Source organism: Liolophura sinensis, chromosome 1 (assembly GCF_032854445.1).
Source record: "Liolophura sinensis isolate JHLJ2023 chromosome 1, CUHK_Ljap_v2, whole genome shotgun sequence".
Classification (NCBI taxonomy): Eukaryota; Metazoa; Mollusca; class Polyplacophora; order Chitonida; family Chitonidae; genus Liolophura; species Liolophura sinensis.
The window spans coordinates 86,706,242-86,734,224 of NC_088295.1; the positions used below are offsets into that span (position 1 = coordinate 86,706,242).

At 41.1% G+C, this 27,983-nt stretch overlaps 1 protein-coding gene across 1 annotated transcript; it reads right to left on the minus strand.

Moving 5' to 3' along the window:
- Positions 1–97: 97 nt before the first annotated feature.
- LOC135464988 (mucin-4-like) lies at positions 98–27,980 on the minus strand. The gene is given in 35 exon segments (XM_064742575.1): positions 98–747; positions 1,036–1,189; positions 2,116–2,159; positions 2,775–2,865; positions 3,395–3,573; positions 3,853–3,911; positions 4,189–4,301; positions 4,567–4,689; positions 5,399–5,521; positions 6,002–6,127; positions 6,322–6,567; positions 6,910–7,032; positions 7,711–7,836; positions 8,642–8,767; positions 9,847–9,966; positions 11,080–11,328; positions 12,311–12,427; positions 12,843–12,962; positions 13,500–13,631; positions 15,163–15,279; positions 15,657–15,803; positions 17,248–17,315; positions 18,069–18,165; positions 18,168–18,314; positions 18,583–18,786; positions 19,225–19,359; positions 19,509–19,763; positions 21,053–21,308; positions 21,888–22,162; positions 22,862–23,069; positions 23,463–23,810; positions 24,205–24,323; positions 24,413–26,929; positions 27,228–27,278; positions 27,971–27,980. Coding segments are annotated over 35 exon segments (7,410 nt in total). The 3' UTR covers positions 98–662.
- Positions 27,981–27,983: the final 3 nt, after the last annotated feature.

The following is a 27,983-nucleotide window of genomic DNA, read 5'->3' on the forward strand; positions in this document are numbered from 1 at the left end:
CACTAACTATAGAATTTAGAGACGTCAGGCTGGACGCCTGAAGGACGGAAGACTCGTGCTGTGTACAGGCAATACAACAAAATCAACAGCTGTGCACACTGGTATATTTTTTAATGTTCTAATTGAAAACAAAAAGGCGTTATATATATTATATGGTGTATTGTTTTTTTTATCACACATGGCAAGATACACATAGATGACAAGTTACCTTAATGGATTTAATGCACAATATTTAGGCTAGCACCAGAATGTGCCGTAATTTAAAAGCAGTCTCCTTAAAATATAGCTGATTAATAGACAGTAGTTGCAATCATTGCAATGGAGTAATAAATAACAATTTGAAATTGGCAGGATGGTTAAAGCATTGAAATGCACCTTAAATACTAATTGCAGAATTTAGAGACGTCATGATGGACGTCTGAAGGGTGTAAAACCCGTGCTATATACAAGCAATACAATAAAATAAGCAACTGTGCAATTTGCTGTAAAGTGTATAATGTGCCAATGGAAAACAAAAAGGCGTTACTATAATTATATCGGTTTGGTTAGGATGACTTTGGCAAACTAATATGTTTTTGTTTCATAAAAAATAAACTCTTTTTGACACACAACTGTAGAATTACTGAATAAATCCATCTAAAATAAAAAGAAACACCCAGGGCTCAGAAGTCCAGGCCTTGCTGTACCTGTGGTCTTTGACCTCCAACCCACCTCGCGTTTGTCGAAGGGCCTCCGACGTTGTCAAGGCTGTGTAAAGGGAAATAACCGAGTTATGTTTTTGCAAATCTCGCATCGCATTCTCACTGTGTAGTGTTAAGTTATTTCACTGGAAGTATCGAATTAATAACTGTCTTATTCAGATTAAACTGCAGTGAGGTAGTCAGGAGACACATCAATGTTAATAAGATAATCATTGGAAAATAAACTCGGAATTCCCAATTCTTTTTTTTTTTTTTTTGGAAGCAAAGAAAGAAAAATAAAATACATTTTAATACATAACTATCTGTCAACCCACATGTCCGCTTTCCCACTCACCGTTCGCTGGCCTGGCTGATGGAAATAGGGGTGACCCTTCCGGAACGGGATTTTTTGTTAACCCAGGGCCTTTTCACTAGCACAATAACCAAGATCACCACGATAATCCCCAAGGGGATACCCAGGCCTAGTCCGAGGCCCAAGGCATCTGAAACTGAAATATCATCAACATATTTGTACAAATCGTAGACAAAATACTTCAAAGAAGCTATCGAACACACCTATGTAGACCCGTGCAAGCACACAAATATACGTGCCTATCGATTACAACCTTCAATATGGACTATCAACCAAGTGATATTCAAAGCCACCCGTTTCTGCTAACGTTGTGGTCAGTGATTAGAATGCGTGGCGGTTGTATTACGCAAATGTCACCACATGACATGGCGAGCAAACATGTGTATGTGGTCAATGTGTGATTACACTATACACATATCTGGTTTACTTAAATTGGGAAATGTTCTAACAAAAACCTGGAATTATTTCCAATTCTGTAGAATATAGGTTGACAGTTCATCCGTATGACGCTTTAAACATTATGAAAGGTATATGTGAAGTAGCAGTGATTATGCGAGATAATGGGGAGCGAAACGAAATGAGGGGGTGATAAGAAGCTCGAACCACGAGGTCCGAGTTCAGTACCGGTCTTGGATATAGAAATTGCAGTGTCAGTAACAGACCGACGGGTAGGTTACAGGCACTATGACACCCCCATCTCCTTACCCACGATCGCAAACGTATACATGCACGTGAAAACCTGCGGATGGTCGTGGGTTTCCCCCCTGGGCTCTGCCCGATTTCCTCCCACCATAATGCTGGCCGCTGTCGTAAAAGTGAAATATCCTTGACTAAGGGGTAAAGCACCAGTCAAATAAATAAATAAATAAACTGCACGTGAATATATTCTTGAGTATTAAGTTGAAAGAACAATCAAGCCATTCAAATATTAATTGAAATATTAATATATTTAATAGAAATTTGCCTTAAATCAACCTAGATGAACTTTTCAAGAAAGAGATTTCGCTGACAATCTGATAATGTTGAACATCACGTAATCTTGGGTATAATGTTAGGTCTTACTTGGCTTTTCATCTGAGGGAGTTCCAGCAAAGACTGTTCCTTCCCTGTAAACGACAAGCAGGATTGGTATGTACTATGACAATACCTTACTGGCTATATGTACACAGAACATCAATCATTCAATACATTACAGGGCAGACTTTGCAGCTAAAACACAGTGGTCTTTAGAAAATAGGTTTCTTCCATCCAAATAAACAAACTTACAGAAGTTGGCCAAGTTTGATCATTTTCAAACACTTACCATAATCCTTGTCATCAAAATCAAAAATTCAACCCATTAATACCATATCTTCATAGTTCATTCATTTATCCATTCAGAAGTCATTCAGGAGGATATTTAATATGCAAAAGAGAGGAAGTAATCAATTCGCCAATGACGTCAAGAAGGTGTCTAAATAGTACATGCATACGGAATATTGTGTATTCCGGATTGCAACCCCTGAGAGGCATGCTATAATAGCCTTACACTGTCCCCTACTATCACTGACACTTGAAAACAACATACTGTCCAGTTCTTCATTCAAGTTCATTGTCTGCATGTATAATGACAGTCTTTCGATCCCAGTGAAAACAATTTTACAGAATTCTTCAGTCATTCACTATAAATTTAACAGTATAGAATCATTATACCCATAGTATAAAGTTTTATACTGACTTACCGGAAGCACTCGGCCTCTCCGTTACGATTAAAACAAACTTCGTCGTAGCCACAAGGTTCGGCTTCACATGTCAAGGGTTGAGTCACCTCAACTAAAAACCAAAATATACATGACTTCCGCGAAGAATGACAGCAAGTTGATGGCATAGATTTATGTGACCTATTAGCTCAAGGCACTCTGATCAACATTGTCAAAAATCGTGAATCCGACTCGAAATACGAAACGGTGTACATGTATTTTCAGTGCTGAAAAATTTGCAGGTAGCTTGAGCTATACTCTGCATTTTTGTAGATATACAACTCTCTTCTGACTGTAATTTGCAGCCAACTGCGTTGTTAGATAAGCATGGTAGTGTAAAAGTACAACATATCGGAAATATCCATATACGAAAAGGATAAAAATTAATAAGAAAAATCAAGAAGTACGAAAAAATCCTTAGATTTACCCTTGGATATTAGATTTGAACAGACAATTGGAGTATCATTGGCATCATGATTATAATATAAATGTTATATTTATGACACGATGCGAGGATATATGTAAAGAAAGCAGTTCAATATTTATTCCACAGGCGTCTTTAAGCCCAGTTGGTTTAGCGTTGATATTCTAATTTCACCTACATTCTCTGTTGGTTCTGGTGATGAGTACAGGTGTGCTGGTAATCAGGACTGGGACACCTACGACGGTCAGGTACCCAGAGGTGTAGGCACCTTTTAGAGAGACCATCACACTCTGGGTCTGCGACAGACTTACAGTCACTGAGAACACAACTTCATGGACAGCTGATACTGATCCATTCCTGGAATCAAGATGGAGGATTTCCGTGAGGGAAACCATAGATTTCTCTTAGCAGATTGACTGTTATCCATAGATTAAACTCTTTGATCTCTATCGTTTATCTATGTCAATGGTAAATACAAAATGATATTTAATATTTAGCACTCCATATTCAGCAGGTAACTTTCCGAAACATTGTGGGTAACCAAGAAGTTTTCTTCCATCACAGGTACTTTTAACTGTAATGAGAAGCCTAACAATTGCACCAAGTGTGGTGCACCAGTGTTATATATTAACCTACCGTAGTTCTCGGACAAGTACTGTCGAGACGTCTGGAATGTCCTTATAAAAGGCCCACAACTGCAAAGCCAAAGAACAAAACCTGTTATCATAATTAGCCTTCGAACAACCATGAATCCAAAAGTAATATCTGCACCGTACTGGCAAGTATCCAATAATTCACAAATGGCAAACATTGGTTTGAGAGATTTCTAACAAACTTATCTCCTCACTCCCCCTCAGTCTTATCCTACATAAATGGCTTGAGGTATTGCGAGTGTTACACGGTGAAGAAACCTTGCGGGTACCCCACAGAAACTCACCGCTTACACTATTTCAGTCAGACGCGTTTACTTACAGCTTCCTGAATCTCGTGCGCTGTGGTCTTGTACTCCTCCGAGTACCTCAGATTTAGCGAACTGCTGTATGTTAACTGCAGCGTTATTTTGGCTTTCACTCGATATCTAAGCTCTATGGAAATAAAACACAATATCAGGTTACTCTGATTCCATATATTATGTGATTAAAAGATCACTCACTCAATCGTTTTTACCTGTGATTAAGTAATGTGTTATTTAGAGGTCGTCGTCGGTAAGTATACACATTGACTTTACACAACCAGCGCATAATCTTGGCTGTAAACACTGAGCATTTTAACTGTGGAGCTATAGTTCACAGATGAGAAAGCCAGCGTAACTTACTGATGGGAAAATAGCACATGCACATTTGAACTTACCTTTACATGAAACGCCGTCGTCCTCAAGTACATGATCACGTGGACAAAAACAACTGTCACTACTGAAGTCGCATCCGTAAACGCAACTGAGCTGACGGGTTCCACATAATGGATATTGTAGTGCTGAAACAAACAGTACACCACATAAATGAATCACAAATTGTGCATAAACATAAATTTTTAATAGTGTGAAGACTTTTTAAAACTTGTGTACACATGAATCGGCTGTATACCAGTGTAACGACAGGAATGGCACAAATGCACCTTTGACATCATCATTGATGGATTGACTGATAAATTGTTTATTAACGCCAAACTAACGACAAAAATCAAACTCACACAGATCAATTTCATTAAAAGATTTATCATTGCAAAATCATAAAATATTGAGCTTGCTGATGTGAGAGTACATGAAATATGTAAATGTTTACGTCAAATCCGTTCTTAAATAGACAAGAACGTTGTTCATGCAAACAAAGTCAATTTCACGCAGACCAGTTTTTTTAATAGTTTAGCCTCACAAAATCCCCCAAAACTGAACTTACTGAAGATCGCTGTCTGAAAGAGAAAGTATGATATATATAGTTTTCACTGACGTCGAGGAAAGATGTGAAATGCGTAAATTTTTGCATCAAAAACAATGTTAAGCAGTCAATGAACATACGTAAACACTGCAAGATTCAGACGTTTTGATCATTATCTCCTGTGATAGTTGTGAAGAAAACGAAGAGTCATTTGAAATATGTTATCGAGATTTTATTGTGTCTGTTCAAATGTCATGTCATACATGTGTGCTATTCCGTCAGTTTAAACGTTATCCCAGATGCCTTACCTCTGTTACAGGTGAGTTTGTCGTCAGAGAGAGTAAAGTCCTGATGACATGAGCAGACGTAACTGCCCCCCGTATTCTTACAGTTCGCCTCGCACAGGTGGCCGACTGAACATTCGTCAATGTCTGGTGAAAACAAGATATAATTCCGCAAACCTCTAATGATTGCCTTCAACTTCTGTTGTATACGACAATGGTACATAAAATATTTATTCCATATTTGTTTTGAAATGCAAAGAACCCTTTTCAGTATGGAACAATGTAGACACACTGTCAAATGACAAACATTCAGCAGGTGAAAAAACGTTTTCAGAATTGAAATTTTGTGGAATTTGTTTGAACTTGCATGTCAGAAACTTTACACACCGAAATACCACATAGATACGAAATATTGAATATCAAACATGTAATGATCGTCAAGATGTTATAATGCATTGGAAACCAGCATACAGTTTAAAACTTCCAATTAACGTGTCTCTGCAGCATAGCAGCACGTCATTACCCACACAGGCAGATCTTATTTCATGACAGTTAAATTACATTTAACCGTGCATTACGAATTTATGGCCTCACAAACCCACAAGTGTAAGCATGCCTACCACTTACCCTGACACACAGTGCCTTCCCCTTGTGTGCTCCTGTAGCCTGGCTGACAGAGGCAACTGTACGAACCAATCGTGTTTCTGCATATCTGGGCACAGTTATGCATCTTCTCGTGACATTCGTCAATATCTGCGGAACACGAAATTTACTTTATTAAAGGACAAGAAGTTCGGAAATAACATTTTTAATAGAGAGTGTTGGACAATGTTACATAATTAACAGCAGTCATACTAGTTCACGGTTCATGCGTATAAAAAGTCAGTTGCTGTTATTACTGGAGAATTCCTAATCTTTATATACTAGTATAACAGTAAAATCCTTACCTTGACATGTCCCATTATTCAACGTGTAGCCGCTTTGGCAGTCACATCGGTAAGACCCCAGTCTTTCCACGCACCGCATACCCTCTTCACATGCGTCGCTGTTCTGACACTCGAGAACGTCCGTCATACAGCGTTGACCAGTCCACCCCTGGCGACACACACAACCCTGGGTGTGGTTACACACTCCTCCAGGGCCACAGTCACACGCCTTGCCACAGTCCTCTCCCCAGTGGAACCTATCACAAACTAGTAAAGAAGTCAACAAGGCGATTAGCTGCATTGTTACAGCCACCTTGGCGATTTTTCTCATATTACGTATTTACACACATACCAGTACCTATATTGATGTGCTATGTTGTTATCTCTTCTCCAGAATATCTCGCCTATAGCCTTCCACTGGAGGTAACGTTCATCGAAGTAACACGTATTAAGGTTAAATACGACATCTATGTATCCACTTTTATGAATTCTTTTAAGAAATTGTCTTGATTATTTCTAAATAATGTCTATGTTTGTCTTTTTTTCCAAATAGTTAGGAAGTTAGGACAATTTTGGTGGACTTGACAAGCCCGTGCCATTGTGCTGCACCTTCGCAAGTCTTGCCATCGTTGGTGAGTTGATAGCCAAGGTCACACAAGCATCTATATCCTCCGTCTGTATTTTCACATTTGTGTGAACACACACCAAGCATAGGTCTACACTCATCGATGTCTGCAAAAGAAGAAGGTTAATTATACAAACCTGCTATTGCGCCAGATATCAAAACGTGTTTGAAAAGGACTCGAGGGACCACTAGATATTCTACATCTCGCTTTTAATAAAGATCGATGAATTTTCTCCACTGTATGGCTCGCTATACATGCAGGGAATTTACGAATTCTAACAAAAGCATGCACATGGAAACGTTTTTTTCGTATTTTTCGTATTTTTATTAATGACCCTGGATCTCATTTTTGAAACGTGCATGCGTCGTAGTTTGTCACTACACAACTGTCACCTTTGCTGTCACTGTTCAAGTGATAAAGTCGTTTATCTACACAATATGATCAAACACCAGGCGTAAAGCGAAACAGAATGAAAACTGAAGTCACGTAATGTGGCATTGCGTCTTTGTGCACATTGTGTGTGTGCGAACTGTGGAACCATAGGCCAGTCATTGGTAATCAAATGGAACGTTTTCCGTTATTCGCTGAAATGGAAGGCTAAGCGCTTAGTATGTAATTTCAGTAGCCTTTGTGACTACAGTAGAGGACATGTTAATGATGCATAACAGAATGAGTGATGTGATAGCTTTGTACCCCAGTCTATTAACATTTGTGCTCAATTAACTAGCTTGACTGACCCTCACTGTGGGTTTCATTGATTACTTTATTAACTAGCTCAACTTACCCTCACAGTGGGTTTCATTGATTGGTCGGTATCCAGGTCTACAAAGGCAGATTACTTCAAGACTCGTGTCGTTGATTGTGCAGATTTGGTCGCAAATTATGGCGCTATTGTCGCATAACTTGTCAACTGGAAAAAAATTTCGTTCCGTACAGTTACCGATATGACAAAATCATGACAGGAAAATCCCCGATGAGACAATGATTGATGAAACAAGTTGGCTTATTTTTGAGGGACAATTTTGACAATGGATCTTTTTGAGTTTAACTTTTGTTCACAGAAATGTTGCGAAAATCCACTATACAATTTTCGGAAGACACGTGTAAAGTCCAAGTATAGTCATTCTGAAGACTAAAATCGGTTTTCTTGTTACTGATCGGCCCGGTGTCGGGGCCGGGGCACCATGTGTGGTGTCACGGCATAGGGTTTTAGTGACGCAGGACTATACATATGATACCGTTGAGTTCGTCTTGTCCTTAAAGGTTAACTGCGGTAACAATATATTTATTATCATCCATCCGTACGTGGCAAGGTCTGCCAGAAACCTGCGGATGCTTGTGGGTTTCCACCGCGCTCTGCCCGGTTTCCTCCCACCATAATGCTGGCCGCCGTCGTATAAGTGAAATATTAGTGAGTACCGCGTAAAACACCAATGAAATAAATAAATAAATTCATTCTTTGGACAGATATACAGATCTTACTTGTCGCTTAAATAATCCTTGTTTTCTCTTGACCGGAATTATATAAATTTTATTTATATTATTTTTGAGAAATTGATTTTGAGTTGAGAACTGTGTAAAAATTATCTGCCATTTTTCTCCTCGTTAATTTTGTCGAGACAGAAATATTAAAAGCACTATTGCCCTAGACTGTCTTCTGCACTGCTATGGCTTGTTTGCACCAAGTTTTTCAGCGTTTGCCCAATATGACTTACTGTCTTTACACGATTTCCGGTCATCCGCCAACTCGTAACCCCGGAAGCAGTCACAAAAGTAACTGCCCTCTGTGTTTACACATTTGTGTTCGCAGTCCGGGACGATTTCTGTGCACTCGTCTAAATCTGTAAAAAACATACTATGTGGTTAAGAGTTTCGTCAGGATTCCCATCTATGTTTGTCCGACTAATGAACACTGGATGTGTAAAATAAAGCATCTTAATAATAACAGTTAATCTTCACCTAATCCGGAAGTTATCAAACAAATGCCCTTGTACAGGATTAAGATAAAATAAGAGAGCGTGGTATCCAATCAGATGAGTTAATTTGACTTAATATTACAAGGTTGCCACAGCTAGGAATAAAGTTTACGGCTAAGAGATAACCTACTCCTGCAGCGGTTGTCGTCTCGGGTATAGTCACTGGCCTTACTTACACTGCCAGTTCTTCGGTTTACAGATGATCCTATTAGTGGTACCCTCCCTACAGATGTGACCGTCTACAATGTATTGATTACCCTTAATGGTAGAGTTGTTGCCGATGAAGACACATGAATTAACCTTGACGGTACAGTTGTTGGAGTAAAGGGCCACTCGTAAGCCTATGTTAATTAGCCTTACCAGTCTAGCTCTAGGCATATTCATTAGCTTTACCAGTAGGTGTAATTAGAATGGTTGATGACTTCAGCACGCCTTACCGGTACAGATGTTGGAATAGTGAGCGGCTCTACCATACTGATTAGCCTTACCAGTACAGATGCTGGAATAGTGAGCGGCTCTACCATATCGATTAGCCTTACCAGTACAGATGTTGGAATAGAGATCGAATCTACCGTATCGATTAGCCTTACCAGTACAGATGTTGGAATAGTGAGCCGCTCTACCATATCGATTAGCTTTACCAGTACAGATGTTGGAATAGTGAGCGAATATACCATATCGATTAGCCTTACCAGTACAGATGTTGGAATAGAGATCGAATCTACCGTATCGATTAGCCTTACCAGTACAGATGTTGGAATAGTGAGCGGCTCTACCATATCGATTAGCCTTACCAGTACAGATGTTGGAATAGTGAGCGGCTCTACCATATCGATTAGCTTTACCAGTACAGATGTTGGAATAGTGAGCGGCTCTACCATATCGATTAGCTTTACCAGTACAGTTGGAATAGTGAGCGAATATAAAATATGGATTAGCCTTACCAGTACAGTTGTTGCCTTGTCCGATATACCCAGCGGCACAATTGCACTCATATCCGCCCTGACCATTCACACACTCGTAGTCACAGGTGTGTCGTAACTCATCGCTGCATTCGTCAATGTCTAAATGGAAGAGTGGGATAAAAGAAAAAATTCAGATGGGATTGAGGGCTCTGTCCGGTTTTCTCACACCACATTTCCTCCCACCACAATACTGGCCGCCGTCGTATGTGTTAAATATTTTTGAGTAAGGCGTAAAACACCAATGGTATAAATAAATAAATTCAGGCAAACACTTCAGTGTGAACGATGTAGTATCCTTCGTGTGAACGCCATAGCATACGCCTTCCAATTACAATTATTTAAACATTATATTATCTTCCATGCGAAGACTAATTATACTTCTAGCAAACAATGTAGAATGTTCAAAATAAACACCCTAATACCCTCCATGTAAACACCACACTATTTTCGACGTGAATACAATGGTGTCCTCCGGGAGAAAACTATACTATCCTTCGTGTGAACACTAAAGTATCCTCCATACTGCTTGCGTGTGAAAGTGCAGTATCCTCCATATAAAAACTACAGTGTCCTCCATGCGAACATTACAGCATTCTGCATGTGAACGCTATAGAATCCTCCATGCGAACATTACAGCATCCTGCATGTGGACGCTACAGAATCCTCCATGCGAACATTACAGCATTCTGCAGGTGAACGCTATAGAATCCTCCATGCGAACATTACGGCATTCCGCGTGTGAACACTACAGAATCCTCCATGCGAACATTACAGCATCATGCATGTGAAGGCTATAGAATCATCCATGTGAACATTATAGCATTCCGCATGTGAACACTACAGAATCCTCCATGCGAACATTACAGCACCCCGCATGTGAATGCTATAGGATCCTCCATGCGAACATTACAGCATTCAGCATGTGAACGCTATAGTACACTCCATCCAAGCACTATAGTATCCTCAATATACATGTAGTATAGTATTTGCAATACGTGTACACTGGCCATATACATTTGTCAATAGGTGTACACTCCCCATAACTGTACATTTGCCAACACCTGTACATTTACCAATACGTGAACACTGTCCTGTAAACTTTTCATATCTGTAAATTGTCCATACCTGCGCACTGCCCTATACCTGCAAGTTGCCCATACCAAAACACTGCTCTTAGCTGTATATTGCTCATACCTGTACGCCTCCCCATACCTGTACACTGTCCCTCCACGTCGTCGTATCCGTCGCTGCAGACACACTTGTAGCTTCCAGGAGAGTTGACACAGGTTTGTAGCACATCGCATTCCACAGTTTCTGCACACTCGTCAATATCTGTGTCACAACTGTCGCCTTGCCAGCCGGGTCTGCAAACACAGCCCCTGGTGTTGTGGCACTCCAAGGAGTTTTCAGAGCAATTGCAAAGCGTTCCACAATCCTCACCCCAGTAGAGACCGTCACATTCTTCAGCAGAAACGTTACGAAAGGAATAGCTATGTTTGAACCATATAATGTAAAAGAAAATTTTGTTTTAAATGTGTGCAACATAAAATAAAGGCGGCAGTAAAACAGCTAAGGTCATCATAAGAACAGATCTGGCCCCAGAGCCGCAAAGCTGTCTTAGACTTAAGTCCGACTTAATACTTAGTATTGTTCATGAACTACAATTTGAACTTCATTGCTAATTTCTGTAATGATGACCTAAGGCAAGGTTCGGGACTGAAACAAAATTCCTTAATGTATGTCACCATTTTAGCACAGAAAAGTTTGGGCTAAGTCTAACTTAAGTCAAAGACAGCTTCATAATGCCGGAACCGGAGCCGACAGTGAGTGCTGGATTACTCAGTAGTCAAGACTAATTCTCAAGATCAACTTTATGGACAGATCGTAATCCAAAAAAAAAAAACATCACCCATTTAGAAACTGGTTACTAATTTTATGATTTATTTATTTACTCGAACGCCATCTTGAGTTTATAGCAAAATCAAGCTTGAATATTCTTTGTGTGGACAAATGACTTATCGTGACAGGACAATTTATCAGAATGGAGCTGTCTTCCGGTACAACAGTCACACGTGAATCTTCTTTCCGTGGACAGATCACTTACCGTGACAGGACAGTTTGTCAGAATGGAGCTGCCTTCCGGTGTAACAGAAACGAGTGAATCTTCTTTGTGTGGACAAATGACTTACCGTGACAGGACAGTTTATCAGAATGGAGCTGAAATCCGGTATAACAGTCACACGTGAATCTTTTTTGTACGGACAGGCGACTTACCGTGACAGGACAGTTTATAAGAATGGAGCTGCCATCCGGTACAACAGTTACACGTGAGCCCTCTTTGTGTGGTCAGGTGACTTACTGTGACAGGACAGTTTATCAGCATGGAACAGCACCCGCTATAAAAGTCACACGTAAATCCTCTTTGTGTGGTTAGGTGACTTACCGCGACAGGACAGTTTATCAGAATGGAGCAGAAATCCGGAATAACAGTGACACATAAATCCTCCTTCAGTATTCGTACACTGTTGCTCACAGAGATCGCCGGAACATTCATCTATATCTGTATACACAAACAGACACGATTACAAAATGGAATGTTGAATAACGGTGTAGCCTAATTTTCTAATTTTTCTCTCATAAATAAATAGTCCTCTTAGGAGATCTAACACAAGGATGGAAATCGCTCAACGGTGGTTCGGATAGTAAGATAGATATAATTGGTGGAGGCAAGTTAAAATCAATCAATAAAGCATCATTTACGCGTTGGCTCGCATGATTTCGTGAAACAAGCAGCATAGCTTATTTAAAGACAGACCCCAAAGTTATGCTGAAGAATCTGTGGTCTGTGGTCAGTGTAAACCTCACGAATCATAATAATTGAAGAGAGTGTAAACAACTCTCATTCGTGCTACACAAATAACAGTGACGTCAGAACGTGGAACGACGACACGTGCTTATCCCATCTAAGGTCTTACCGGTGCAGCGTGTCTTGTCACTCAGGGCGTAACCACTCTGACAGAAGCACTCCGGGCCACCAGCACCCTGTTTACATCCGTGTTCACAATCCAGGTCCGATCCTAGACAGGGATCATTATCTGTCAAATGTTACAGGTAACAAGAATAAAGGTGTTCCATCTGGGAGCACACTGTGTAGTATTTCCCGCCGTTAAACTTCTTAAATTTAACTTATCGTGGTCAAATCTACAAAAATATTGTATATTGCTCTTTCTGGTCTGCAAGGCTGTATAGAACAATGTTTCGATTACAAGACGTGTTTCAGGACGACCTCATCACTTGCAGCATGTTGGTCAGTTTTATGGGTGGATGATACCGGAGATTCGGTCAAGTTATTGACCAACGCTCTCTGGTGACATGCAAATATCGCAGCCACACGAGTACTGTCGACCTCTTATTATCACCAAGGTCACAGGAACAATGTGAACGAGGAAACCTACATATTTGGTATCCGAGCTGGGATTAAGAGACTATCTATCTTAGTCCCAGATCCGAGGCACGATCTGAATCTGCACTTCGCGTGTCCAAGCGAATGGAAATATCTCCTGATAGGCCACGGTAATACCAAAATCAGTGATTCCAAATTAGTACGTATAAGTCTAGTTACAAGTACCTACTTGGATCTCTTGTACAATTCCTGCCCTCATCCTCGGCGAGAAAGCCATCCTCACACGAGCAATTGTAGCCGCCATCAGTGTTGGTACAGATGTGATCGCAATCATGCGTTCCCAGCTCACATTCATTGTTGTCTGTTAAATTCGATCACAAGAGGATATATGATGTATACAAATTTGCTTGTCTCCTATGTACTCTCGAGGGAATATGGAGGTCAGGAACAAGAGCGCTTTGGGACCAACAGTTTTTGACTGTCACATATTTCAGCCTAATCATACGCCACGTTACAGCTCCAGATAAAAGCGTAGTAACCCAGGCTGGCTAATAAATCTGGCACCAAACACTTCAGCGTACAAAATAGACAATGTATTGGACAGGTTTGTTACTGTTTCATCACACATCCAATAACATGGAACAGAGATCTAAAATAGCTGCGTTGAAACAGACATTCGTAAACCAATAAGGACGTTCAAGGTCAGTACCCCCAAGGCCAATTACCAACACGACGTATTACACAAACTCCCGATGAACTAAGAAAGTATATAAAGTACGAAAATAGGACAGAATCATGCAAAGAGAAGCAGTCAGCAGTTTTCATTGATGTTGGAAAGATGCAAGGTATGTTCTACGCGACTAAGGGAAATCAGTATTCAAATCGTGTACAGTGCTAGAATATCTGTTGTCGATAAGAAGAATATGCATGTTTCTGCATTTAGTCATATTCATATGAGAACAGGTATAGGTCAGCCAAAAGGGGGGCACAATTTGTACTCATCGGAATACTACATGCTCTTGACATATGGTTCCCCGAATTTCACATAGATGTTATTTAGTGTGTGTGTGCTTGGGGGTTTAACGTCGTACTCAACAATTTTTCAGTCATATGACGACGAAGGAATCCTTAGGGTGCATGTACATGTAATGTGCCTCCTTGTAGCAGGACGGATTTCCACCGCTCTTTTATCTAGTGCTGCTTCACTGAGACGACTTACCAAAGGCAAGTAAGACGCCCCGCCCGAGCCATTATACTGATACGGGTCAACCAGTCGTTGCACTATCCCCTTCATGCTGAACGCCAAGCGAGGAAGTTACAACTTCCTCTTTTAAAGTCTTAGGTGTGACTCGATCAAGGATTGATCCTGGATCTACCGGTCCCGAAGCGGACGCTCCACCAACTGTGCTATCTGTTATTTAGTGAGAAATCCAAGCAACTCAATGGACATGGAAACATCCGATGGTCCTGAGTACACAAGTTAGAAGCCCACAGACACCACGGCGGTGTACAGAATTGTATTTGACTTGGCAATCCACAAAAAGCTAGCTTAAACGCCGAATACATGTAATGCCTATACAGCAATTTAGATCCAGTCAAGAGCTGGGAAGAATTCAACGGATAAAACTCCAATACAATGCATACTTTAGGGCCTACAAATTTAAAATTTTGACATATTTGTCTTGGGACAATATTTATTATGTGCTCGAAATTTGAACCCCAAGGAAATTTAAAATTTTTACGTGTTGAAACTAGTCTTGTGGAATCGACCACTGCATGTTTGTTAAGGCCACACTGTGTCCAAAACAGTCTATGGAATAGAAGTACAGTTTATATTACACGCTGCACACGAGCATCCGAGACATATACAGAAGCTCTGTGTCCGATCTTACCCAAGCACGTCTTCCCATCCTGAGAATAGCCGTTCATACAAGCACAGGTAAAACTGCCTTCTGTGTTAAAACACAACTGGTGACACACCGGCTCCGTGGCGTTACACTCGTCTATGTCTGGGTAGAGACAAGTCACACAATTGGAGTTATCATACAGAAGAAATTTGACTTACAGGTAGCAATAGTCTTCAATCATCACAATAAAAACGAATCGCTTCACTGTTAGGCTGGTAATTTCGCGATGAAAAGTTCGCTGAGCAGTATGATCACAACATGCGTACCTTTTGGTTTTTAAACAACATCTCTTCGTTTCTTGTGATAAAATATATGTTAATTTTGCCGTCTCTTACATATTAACATGAATTTATGTTCCAAGTAAGTTGTGTTACCTTGACTGTGCAAAGAAATGATAAATGATAAAATTTTACTCCAAAAATGTTGCTAGCTACGGGGTTAACCGTCAAGCTCTGGAAGTGCTAGAAAGTCTCACCACACTATACATTTGCTTTGGTCCTTCTTTAGTCCTGCCGGACAGTCACTGCAGTTAAAGGCGGTGCCGTTCATCGCCTGCTCTTCCGCTGGCTCAGGTCTGCGCAGTTTGTCCCCGCCGGGCATGGCTCGTCTCCACCAGCGTCGTAATCCTGCTCACAGGCTTCCCTGACGAAACGAAGGTGAAAACGTTCGCGATATCAAGCAATGCAAGAAAACATATGTCAGTTGATACGCAGACCAGTCCATCTTAAGAATATAAAGGCAGGAAAGGATCTGGTATACAAAACATTGACATGGTGGAGATGGTGTCGGCTCAATGGCCTTCAGCTATCAAATTTGTACCCGTTCAGCCGGCGAAAATTTAAACCGGATCAAATCTGAACCGGTTTAATGGAAGCCAGTTGAGGAAACACGTGCGTTCACACGGACCATGTGGTGAAGTCGATTTTTAGCCAGTTCAGAAATAGCAAAGCCCCAGATACGTATTTTATGATGACGTTTCTATTACCGAACTGGCTTAAATCGAATCGTAGTGAATGAACACAAATGCCTGAGCTTGTATGGCTTAAAGCTGTATCAACCACCTGGTCGTGAGAACGCGAGTTTTTTTCTAATTGGCTTCCATTTAAACCCGCAGATTTTGGCTGTTTGAACAGGGTAACATCTAGAGACACTTGTAACCTCTTTAACAAAATCAGAAAGGGAAAAGTGTCTTTCTAACCCTGTATCAACTATCCATACTACCAATATACCCACATGTCGAAGTCCCGGATTCAGTGTCGAGTAAAGTACTATCAAACCACAGAGCAGCTCTTATATCCTCTTATAATGAGATCCTAGGTCTTTCTAATCTGTATCAGCTACTCTTATAGCGGAACTACAAACGAACAAATGTTTTCTACCCTCTGTCACCTAAAAGTCGATTTATGTCACGTAGTTATTCACCCTGTGTCACGTATCTCTTCAGTATGTGTCACGTGCACTATCTCTACTGTTTCCCATACTTATTCAGTCTATATTACGTACCTATCCAGTTTATGTCATACAGTTACTCCGTCTATGTCACTTACATATTCAGACTATCACAAATTGAACCAGCATGTGATGCAATGTTTCTTTTCAGTCTATATCATGTACCTATTCAGCGCGTCCAGTCTGTCACTTACGTATTCAGTATGTCACATACGTTTTCAGTATGTGACACGTAAGGTATTCAGCATGTGTCACGTACTTATATCCAAACTGTGCCACGTACCTCTGTCAGACCTGTGTCACATATCTATTCAGCATGTCCAATCTGTAAGGTACGTATTCAGTATTTGTCACGTAGGAATTCAGTATGTGTCACGTACATATTCAGTATGTGTCACACAGGTATTCAGCATGACATTTCCAGTCTATGGCACGCACGTACCCAGCCTGTGTCAAGTAATAAATTCAGCATATGTCAAGAACATCTCCAGCCTATGTCACGTACCTATCCAGCTGTGTCGCAAGTACACGGCACGATGATGAAGCTCGTAGTGTTGCTGGAGGATTCCTCTAGACTGGTATCAGTTTGGTTGAAGTCACACTGGCCATGTCCAGAGCAACCGCTGCACAACAACACCTGGGTGGACTGGGTTGGAGCCTCCCCGCCACTGTCGTCAGTGCCCGACAAGCTGTGAGCACAGATAAACCGGCTGACAAATGTTCTATATTGTGATCTGAGGATGAGCTAAATTTGTTAAAGACTCCACATAATTTTGAATCTCGATGGCTTAACATGAGCAGTGAAGCGGGCTACAACGGTGACTATTGAAGTTATTGATCAAAATATTTTTGTACGACCAAGGTTTATACTCTTTACCTGATGACGACGGGGTCTAGAGATCCTGGAGTCCAGGTCAAAATGGCGTGGTTTCCGGTTTGGTTTAAGTTACTTTGGCCTGTGATGTTTTTTATCATATAAATTGGTAACCTGTTCATCATCAGCATCAGACGCGTTTATCATCAGTTGGATTTCTTCACCAACCGTGGCCTTTACTGTTTTGTCCACTGTTATTCGTGGGATATTGTTGCCTGGAGACAGAAGTAAAAAAGAGCTTGTTAAATGCAAACCTATGGGCTTTAAGATCACCGGAATAATGTATGGTTCAACTGCCAATATCGGCTTGTAATGCTAACCACATCCCAAGAGGCTGCGGATTGTAGATATCGGTCATACGCACTTATAAACAGTTCTCTCTCTCTCTCTCTCTCTCTCTCTCTCTCTCTCTCTCTCTCTCTCTCTCTCTCTCTCTCTCTCTCTCTCTCTCTCTCTCTATGTATATATATATATATATATGTTTATACAGTTATACAATTACGTTTGAGAAATTCGAGAGAGCGGGTATTTTCTCACAGAAAGGCTAAGCATATGACATTATACTCACTAAGAACAGCACTTCTCTGCGGCTGTTGAGTTGACGGTATTGAGTGTGCTCATGGCCACGTCAGATCTGTTGGTAGAGAGATAGTCAAATATACATCATTATTATCCTGGCAAACCTCTTTCGCTTCGTTTACTTGGTCTTTCGTGTATTGTGAAAGAAATTTTGGAGTAAAATCCTTATGGCGATGATTGCTGGCATTATCCCCGGGCCGGTAGTTGAAAACGGAGTCCGCGTCTTTGACAAGCCCTGTCGGGAAAGAAAAATTAAGGCTGTTTAAGAGTAAATGAAATGTTCGGTTTTGTTGATCGAAGGGCATCTCCTAAACTCAGGGATATGCAGATTTCCAAAAATGTTAAGTCTTTCCGGACTGTAAGTTTTAAAAATCGCATTATGGTCGTTTTTAAGATATTTGCGTTTTCAGTCCTAGTAATGTTATTTTTAAATTATTACAAAGTTGTTTCTCGGTGAATAAGAATAGCCTAAGGAAGCTTTACAACTATAAACGTGTGCTTACATGTTTGTCCAAAGTCATGAAATAATTCCTCTTCTGTGGAGTTGATGGAGACGATTGTACCATCAGGCGTAGTGAAATCATCTGACTGGTTGTTGTTAAAGACGCCCAGCAGCCCCCTAGTGGAAACGGTTGCTGCTATATCTTCAGGGACCGTAACTGAGATTTCCAGTAACTCTACGCCAACGGACACGTTTAGACTAATGCCTGAGAAAAGGGATCATCATTTTTATAGGCAGGGATGGGTTATAAACAAAACCTAATGTCGTTTACATTTGACGTACCTTAGACCACGGTTACGTGTGACCTTTTGCCAACTATCGCACTGTCGTCACTGCTCCGGTTTTGCTCTTCACTGTCTACTGTATCTCAGAATACGACATTGTTGAGTATTTTTCATCGGCCCGTACCACAATTTGAAAGGGGTATTGGACACATGTCGAATTTTAAGACTTCATGATATACTTGCATTGATATCACGAGTGTTCACGCTTAACTCAAAATATCTAAAATAAATAAATACATTCACATTTTGACTTCATTCAAAACAGGCTTTACTGAATCAGCCACAGAAGGTGGTTTCCATCGGGACTGAAAGAACAGCCTGAAAAGTTCACCAGTCAACTTCGTAAAGCTTTCACTCACCAGAAAGAAAAGTTACCCTCAGTGTTTTATTCGCAGGACGGTTGCAGCCAAGGTTGTCTTCTTGAACGTTGAAGTTTGCTGAGCTATTCTGGAAACGTGTTGTGTAGTCCACTCTGTTGCAGTACACGTTAAGATCTACAAGAACAAAACTAAAATAAGGCACTTGTAAGCTAACAATAATTCAATTGGAAATATAATGATTTTATTGCTTGTCGCCTCACTTGTTTTAGTCGACTTGAATAACACCAGTTTTTCTGTCGTTCACACAGATTATTGCATCTTACTTGTTTTGTTTCCGTTCAGCTGAGCGTTCATGGAGGCGTCTGTTTGGAAGTCCTTGGCGGCAAAGGCTGAGAAGATGGTAGCGTCTGTAAATTCCCCAGCCTCGTTCTGGGCCCGTTCCGTTCGACCCTGGATCGTCAGTTGTAGGTCCCCGGATGTAGCGTTTCTCACCTCCAGCAGGATGTACTCACCCCAGCCATTAAACGTGTAGCCTTTTCCATCCAAGGTTGTGATATGCGGATCACCCCAGAAAAGTGCTGAAAGGAAGGTCGTTAATATACAGTATAAGAATAGCAAGAAATATGTTGTCCAAAAAAAGTGTAAAAATGGTATGGCTTGTTTGGTCGCTTTGTGATTTTCTATAATTTGGAAACAATTTTGTTTCAAATACTGTAGCATTCACCTCACACTCATTTCATCGTCATCATTGTTAGCTCACACGACGACGATTGAAAAGAATCATGGTATTAAATAGCTTAGTACATTATCTTCATGCACTAGGCAACATGCTGTAATAATGACACAGCTGATAATGATATAACAACCCGCATACATACTCCTTACAGCGTATGGGCCACTCTCTACCTTCCGCTTAACATCACTACCACTCATAGCAAATTTTGTGCAAAAATCTTGAACAACGCCGAGGGCACCGAGGTCACGGTGATGAGGTAGGAAGTGTTGTCAGAAAACACAAACAATCTGTCTCAACCTTTGTCTCTAATAATACTTTATACACATGCATTCTCTTTATACAGTATGTACAACACGATTCTAACAAAAACTTGAAACAAATTTATTAATGAATGTTGATTACATAGTTCCACGGGAGAAGACAAGTGATGAGGGTAAGCCTAAACAAGCCTACGTGCGTCTAACAGGCTCCAAAGGTCAAGCTTGTCTACTGGTGGCAGTGATTTAAAGTGAGAGGTAGAGAGCGCCGCATGCGCTGTAAGGAGTGTGGACCGTATACTTATGCTCGAGCAGTAATATCAGACATACGTTTGGACGCAGGACAGTTTGATACGATGATATGATGTTAATGACGTCTCTTGCAATCCGCCTAGATGATAACACGAAAACGTTGGAAGGTCGGGATTGTGACAATGATGATGACGTTTCATAGAAACAGCTATGTAGATAAAAGAATCTTATGCTAACGGCATAAAAAAAGACAAAAAACGCGACACATTGCACACGATTATTATGTCCTGTAAACGTCATAATGGTAATGATGTCCATACACAGACACGATTATACAGAGAACAGAAAATTGTTGTGACAGTAATAATGACAAAATGAATAATTAGATGACTGTGTTATAATAATGGCGGGGTGGTAATAATGATGACAAGATACTGATGACTGTGTGATAATAACGATGGCGTAATAGTAATGGCGGAGTGATAATTCTAACGAAGTGATGTGGTGATACTGACGACGTGTCGATATGTACGGCTTCGTAACAACTAGGGCATAATAACGACCGTGTGATAACGACTTGATAATAATTGAGACGTGATAATAATGACGCCTCGTCACATACCTCTGCGCACAGGACGGTAGCGAGAGCATGAGCTGAGCCAGCGGTACTGTCTGTAGTAGGAACAGAACCCGGATAGAAGACAGCAGTTCTGGTGGGGAATCTTGTCATGTTCAAGGTATCGACGGTACTGGCGGGGGGAGACGGGATTATAGCGGACAAGGCCGCCGCCTGTCAGCGCATCGGTGTTCAAGGACCAGGTGTATCTCCATCCCCACCATCCTCTCCACCGTATCCTTCGCAGCTTATAACAGCATTTCTGTACAGGAACAGAACGGTCAAAATGTATGTATATATATCTGCTTTAACACGTCACAAGTGGATGCCGCCATGACTTCCGTGTATATCATCCGTGCATTTCACAAATATTAAGGTGGCCCAGGCGTAAGTTTAGGACTCATTAGTTTAAATCAAAGCAGCCGTATCTTTCTGGATAAATGCAGCAATTTTTTTCTGGATAAACTCTATATATGCCACACGGAGAGAATCAAATTCCAGCAAAGTGCGGCATTGTTACACAGATCTATACCATAAGGTTTCTCCTGTGTATGGTGGTCAATGATTTCACCACAGTTTTCCAATGTAGTGCAGTCTCAGCGCATATTTACAGCGCTTTCTTTCTGGAAAGCCTTAGACTACTGTCTGTACACTCGCAGTTTAAATGCGGCAAGCCAAATGTTGCAATGTTAAAAGAAACATTCAAACATTTTATTCAGTATGAAAAATTGTCTTCAGTGTATACGTTTCGATGTTCAGACACCCAAAAAACGTATTCAAAAACAGAATAAAAGCCATAATTAAAGTTGAAGTACTAGTATGATGTGAACATTATAATTACCCTGGCTCCACTCCAGCGCCAGGGTGACAGTGTTGTATAGAAGCAGTAGTTGCCTTCCCACCAGCCGGATTCCCACCATGCGTATGTGAAGCGCGGGTCGAAGAAAGCCTGCCAAATACTACATGGACAGTCGGAGAGTAACCGGTCCAGGGTTAGCATATAGTAAAAGTTCCAGTACTGATATGTCTGATCTTCATACCAACTCAGACACTGCAGGGCGGGTGGCACAGTTATGCGGTTGTCATCCAGCTGGAACACCCACATCCCTGCCGTACCTGATGAATAAAACACATTTACTGGAAGAATTATATTTATTTATTTATTTATTTATTTGCCGGACTGGAGTTGCACACTTCAAAAATGTTCACTTATACGACGGTGGCCAACACTGGCGGGAGGAAACCGGGAAGAGCCTCGGGAAACCCTAGAGCATTGGCAGGTTGCTGAAATGTCTTGCCACTTACTGAAAGAATTATAAGCATGTAAGCATTGCCTCTCTCTGCTAACATATGTGTAGTATAACAGACCGAAACATGAAGAGTGTACTCTTTGCTAACTATGTGCAGTATAACAGACCGAAACTTGAAGAGTGTAATAAGGACAGCCAGAACAGTGTGATAGTTGACAAATGATCACACGTAATTGGTGAAATCGGCAGGTTTTGTCAATTTGCCTCAGTTAGGGTTTTATACAGTAACATTTTCAGATATCTTTTTCACACAGACTTAGACTCAGAGTACAGGTGTTACTGGCTGGGTGGACAGTACATGTAAGACAAAATTACCTGCAGCTCATGCTGGCTTCCTCTCCGGACGTACGTGGGAAGGTCTGGCAACTCTTGCGGATGGTCGTGGGTTTCCCCCGGACTCTGCCCGGTTTCCACCCACCAGAATGCTGGCCGCCGTCATATAAGTGAAATATGCTTGAGTACGGCGTAAAACACCAATCAAATAAAAAAAAATAAACAAAACTACCTGTATTTCCTGTAATTTGGTCTATCCTCATGGCTTCCAAACGTTTGCTGTACGGTGAGTTGTAATATTTTGTCCGGCTCATCTGGAACCCTATTCCAGGTGTGTAGGAATAACTGGTTTTTGGCCAAAGCATGCCTCCGTTGCCATAGAGAATCACAGCAAACGACCGCTGGTAGTCTGTGGCTAGAATGCACTGAAAGGTGTTCGTCTGCAACGCAACAGTCAAAAAGTTAATATCTTTAATGAACATTAACGAACTTTTTTTTCAATAAAATGTCATTTTGACATTCTCCTTGTCAGGACCACAGAGGAAATATGCTTGCGACGGTCAGTTTTCATGTAGCTGTCTTTTCAAATGGCTCAAAGCTAAGTATCAAAGTAGCAAAATAGCATTTCTTTCCATACCTGATATCGGTAGTAAAATGGGGACGTTACAATAGTACCTGTTCTCGTGCTAATGATAAAATTTCCCATCATGCTAGTATAATGTCTTAAACAAATGGAGGATTCCGATTTTCATTATTCTCTCATAGACAACTATTACTGTCATTCAGAAAAGATCATTAATATATAGGATTGCTCACGTTACATTCTGGCATACCTCTGATCTATATGGTTGCAACAGGTTGTACCACGTGACTTTGAGAATCCAGCGGGCTTTGAAGGGCCTTACATACTTCTTGCTTGATATAAACCGGTTGACTCTGTCGAACAGAACTGAAGAGTCTTTGCCGTATCGTGTTTTGCCATTGGTGTAGATCTGGTAGTACACCCGAGAGTTGAAGTAATTGTAATAATAGTAATAGTAATAGTAATAGTAACGGTTGTAATAATACGTGGTGGAGTCTGTCCAAAATGGGGCGACGATCTTTAAGTCACGGTAAGGAAATTTCCTGGCGTAGAAGCTATTGTAATAGGATCCCATTGTAATATAGCCGTTTGTGGAGATCTGCAAGGAACAATTCTCAGTATATATATATGATAGGTAAATTGGGGTCTAACGTATAGCATTGTATGAAAATAAAATCCAATATATCCTTTGTCATTGTACATGTCATGTGATTAAAACTGAACACACAGAGCTGCCTATTTCTGTACTGAGTTGTAAACAATTCTAAATTCACGGGCTCTCAACATGTTAGGTGCCTACTAGTTTGTGGAGAAGTTATTTTAGAATAAATAACCACTCAGTTATGAAAATGTGGAATGCTGAACAAAGTACTTCAAATAAATATGTGAAGTCAGGCTGTATTAAAACGACCGTCTGACAGCTTGTAGAGAATCTGTGGTTGTCCATTCATCTATTGATTGTCCCATTCACACATCTGAGTGATGATACTTACATAGAGGTTGTATTCTCGGGTAGAATGTGTGGGAAATCCCATGCTTGTATACAGGTAAGCTAAACTGTCGTCACCAGTAAGGCCCCAGTCCCCTTCATTGTATCCATATTCAACCAACTCTATAACAGATGTAAATAATTAGTTAAAAATCACATCCAATACGACATGGAAATATCATAAATCTAGAAAATTCTTGCAATTGTCCTACCTTCCGAAATTGTTGTAGACTCTGTTGTAGTTGAAGTTGTTGCAGTGTCAGGAGCAATAGTTGTTGTTGTCTGAGTCGTAGCTGAAGTTGATGTAGTATCACCATCAGTTGTTGTTGTCTGTTTTGCAGCTGAAATCATTGTAGTATCATCAGCAGGAATTGTTGTTGCCTGTGTCGTAGTTGAAGTTGTTGCAGTATCATGAGCAATTGTTGTTGTTGTTGCCTGCGTCCAAGTTGATGGTGCTGTAGTATCAGCAGCAATTGTTGTTGTGGCCTGTGTCGCAGCTGAAGTTGTTGTAGTATCAGCAGCAGGAGTTGTTGTTGTCTGTGTCGCAGCTGAAGTAGTTGTAGTATCAGCAGCAGGAGCTGTTGTTACCTGTGTCGCAGCTGAAGTAGTTGTAGTATCAGCAGCAGGAGTTTTTGTTGCTTGTGTCGTGGTTGAAGTTGTTATAGCATCGGCAGTAGTAGTCGTTGTTGCCTGTGTCACAGATGAAGTCGTTGTTGCATCGGTAGCAGGAGTTGCTGTTGCCTGTGTCGTAGGTGAAGTTGTTGTAGTATCAGCAGCAGGAGTTGTTGTTGTCTGTGTCGCAGCTGAAGTAGTTGTAGTATCAGCAGCAGGAGCTGTTGTTACCTGTGTCGCAGCTGAAGTAGTTGTAGTATCAGCAGCAGGAGTTTTTGTTGCTTGTGTCGTGGTTGAAGTTGTTATAGCATCGGCAGTAGTAGTCGTTGTTGCCTGTGTCACAGATGAAGTCGTTGTTGCATCGGTAGCAGGAGTTGCTGTTGCCTGTGTCGTAGGTGAAGTTGTTGTAGTATCAGCAGCAGGAGTTGTTGTTGTCTGTGTCGCAGCTGAAGTAGTTGTAGTATCAGCAGCAGGAGTTGTTGTTGTCTGTGTCGCAGCTGAAGTAGTTGTAGTATCAGCAGCAGAAGTTGTTGTTGTCTGTGTCGCAGCTGAAGTAGTTGTAGTATCAGCAGCAGAAGTTGTTGTTGTCTGTGTCGCAGATGAAGTAGTTGTAGTATCAGCAGCAGAAGTTGTTGTTGTCTGTGTCGCAGCTGAAGTTGTTGTAGTATCAGCAGCAGGAGTTGTTGTTGCTTGTGTCGTGGTTGAAGTTGTTATAGCATCGGCAGTAGTAGTCGTTGTTGCCTGTGTCACAGATGAAGTCGTTGTTGCATCGGTAGCAGGAGTTGCTGTTGTCTGTGTCGTAGTTGAAGTCGTTGTAGTATCAGCAGCAGGAGTTTTTGTTGCCTGTGTCGTGGTTGAAGTCGTTGTAGTATCAGCAGCAGGAGTTGTTGTTGCCTGTGTCGTAGCTGAAGTTGTTGTAGTATCAGCAGCAGAAGTTGTTGTTGTCTGTGTCGCAGCTGAAGTAGTTGTAGTATCAGCAGCAGGAGTTGCTGTTGCCTGTGTCGCAGCTGAAGTTGTTGTAGTATCAGCAGCAGAAGTTGTTGTTGTCTGTGTCGCAGCTGAAGTTGTTGTAGTATCAGCAGCAGAAGTTGTTGTTGTTTGTGTCGCAGCTGAAGTAGTTGTAGTATCAGCAGCAGAAGTTGTTGTTGCCTGTGTCGTAGCTGAAGTTGTTGTAGTATCAGCAGCAGGAGTTGTTGTTGTCTGTGTCGCAGCTGAAGTAGTTGTAGTATCAGCAGCAGAAGTTGTTGTTGTCTGTGTCGCAGCTGAAGTAGTTGTAGTATCAGCAGCAGAAGTTGTTGTTGTCTGTGTCGCAGATGAAGTAGTTGTAGTATCAGCAGCAGGAGTTGTTGTTGTCTGTGTCGCAGCTGAAGTAGTTGTAGTATCAGCAGCAGAAGTTGTTGTTGTCTGTGTCGCAGCTGAAGTAGTTGTAGTATCAGCAGCAGAAGTTGTTATTGCCTGTGTCGTAGGTGAAGTTGTTGTAGTATCAGCAGCAGGAGTTGTTGTTGTCTGTGTCGCAGCTGAAGTAGTTGTAGTATCAGCAGCAGAAGTTGTTGTTGCCTGTGTCGTAGGTGAAGTTGTTGTAGTATCAGCAGCAGGAGTTGTTGTTGTCTGTGTCGCAGCTGAAGTAGTTGTAGTATCAGCAGCAGAAGTTGTTGTTGTCTGTGTCGCAGCTGAAGTAGTTGTAGTATCAGCAGCAGGAGTTGTTGTTGCCTGTGTCGCAGCTGAAGTTGTTGTAGTATCAGCAGCAGAAGTTGTTGTTGTTTGTGTCGCAGCTGAAGTTGTTGTAGTATCAGCAGCAGAAGTTGTTGTTGCCTGTGTCGCAGCTGAAGTAGTTGTAGTATCAGCAGCAGAAGTTGTTGTTGCCTGTGTCGTAGCTGAAGTTGTTGTAGTATCAGCAGCAGGAGTTGTTGTCTGTGTCGCAGCTGAAGTAGTTGTAGTATCAGCAGCGGGAGTCGTTGTTGCCTGTGTCACAGTTGAGGTCGTTGTTGCATCGGCAGCAGGAGTTGTTGTTTCTTGTGTCGTACCTGAAGTTGTATCACCAGCAATTGTTGTTGTTGCCTGTGTCGTTGCTGAAGTTGTTGTAGTATCAGCAGCAATAGTTATTGTTTCCAGAAGGACTGCAGTAAAGCCGAGAACACAATCAGGTATTTATCGTCAACGCAGTTAAGTTTTGAATTAGACCTACGATTTTCATTGCCATACAGAAACATGTGTGTCTGTGTGTATTAATGACCAAATGCTTTGCCAGTTAATAATGTTAATTATTTAATTCAAGTCAAACATTTTAAATGATACAGGAAAACTATTCTTGTTCAGTCAACATGACACTGAGTGTTCTGTAATGAAATACATACCATTCAATACATTACACTGAACGACAAGAATGTACGTCTAACGTTAAGTGTATCGTCTCACCTATCAAAACCCAACCGGTCCATCTTCTGAAAAGCCACATGATGGCAAGACCTGTAACAAAGCAAAAGGGAATTTAATGTTTTTGTTATGATTATGGGACAAAGGTCGTTTTAAATAATGCTGTTCACATGGGGTTTTATGTAGTCTGAAGGTAATAGGAATCTTTTAGATGGCCAATTTGAAAAAAGACAATGCACATAATTTACTTAACTTTTGTACATTTGAAATCAAAGCGAACTCCAGAACAAGGCATTATTAGAAAGTGTAAAATTTCCTGGATTTAGCAGATATACCTCAGCGAAGACAGACTTCACACCTAGGTCCAGTAGATATACGTCAACACAAACATGCCGAACACCTGTATTTTAAAGCAGATAGGCCTAACACCTGGGTTTAGCAGATACACGTCTTGTAGACAGGGCGAACAACTGGATTTAACAGATATTTGTTCGTACAGACAGGCCTAACGCCTTGATTTAGCAGGTACTCCTCAGTATAGATATGTCCAACAGACGGGCCGAACACCTGCTTTTAGTAAATGCACGTCAGCATCTAGACAGCCGAACACCTGTATTTAGCAGATATTTGTTCGCACAGATAGGCCTAACACCTGGATTTAGCATATAAACGTATGCAGAGACTTGCCCATCAACCGGGTTTAGCAGATACACATTAGCATAGGCAGGCGGAACAAGTACATTTATAAGTACACCTTAGCGGTGGTCTCCTTCTTCCACACAAACCCTCGATCATGTG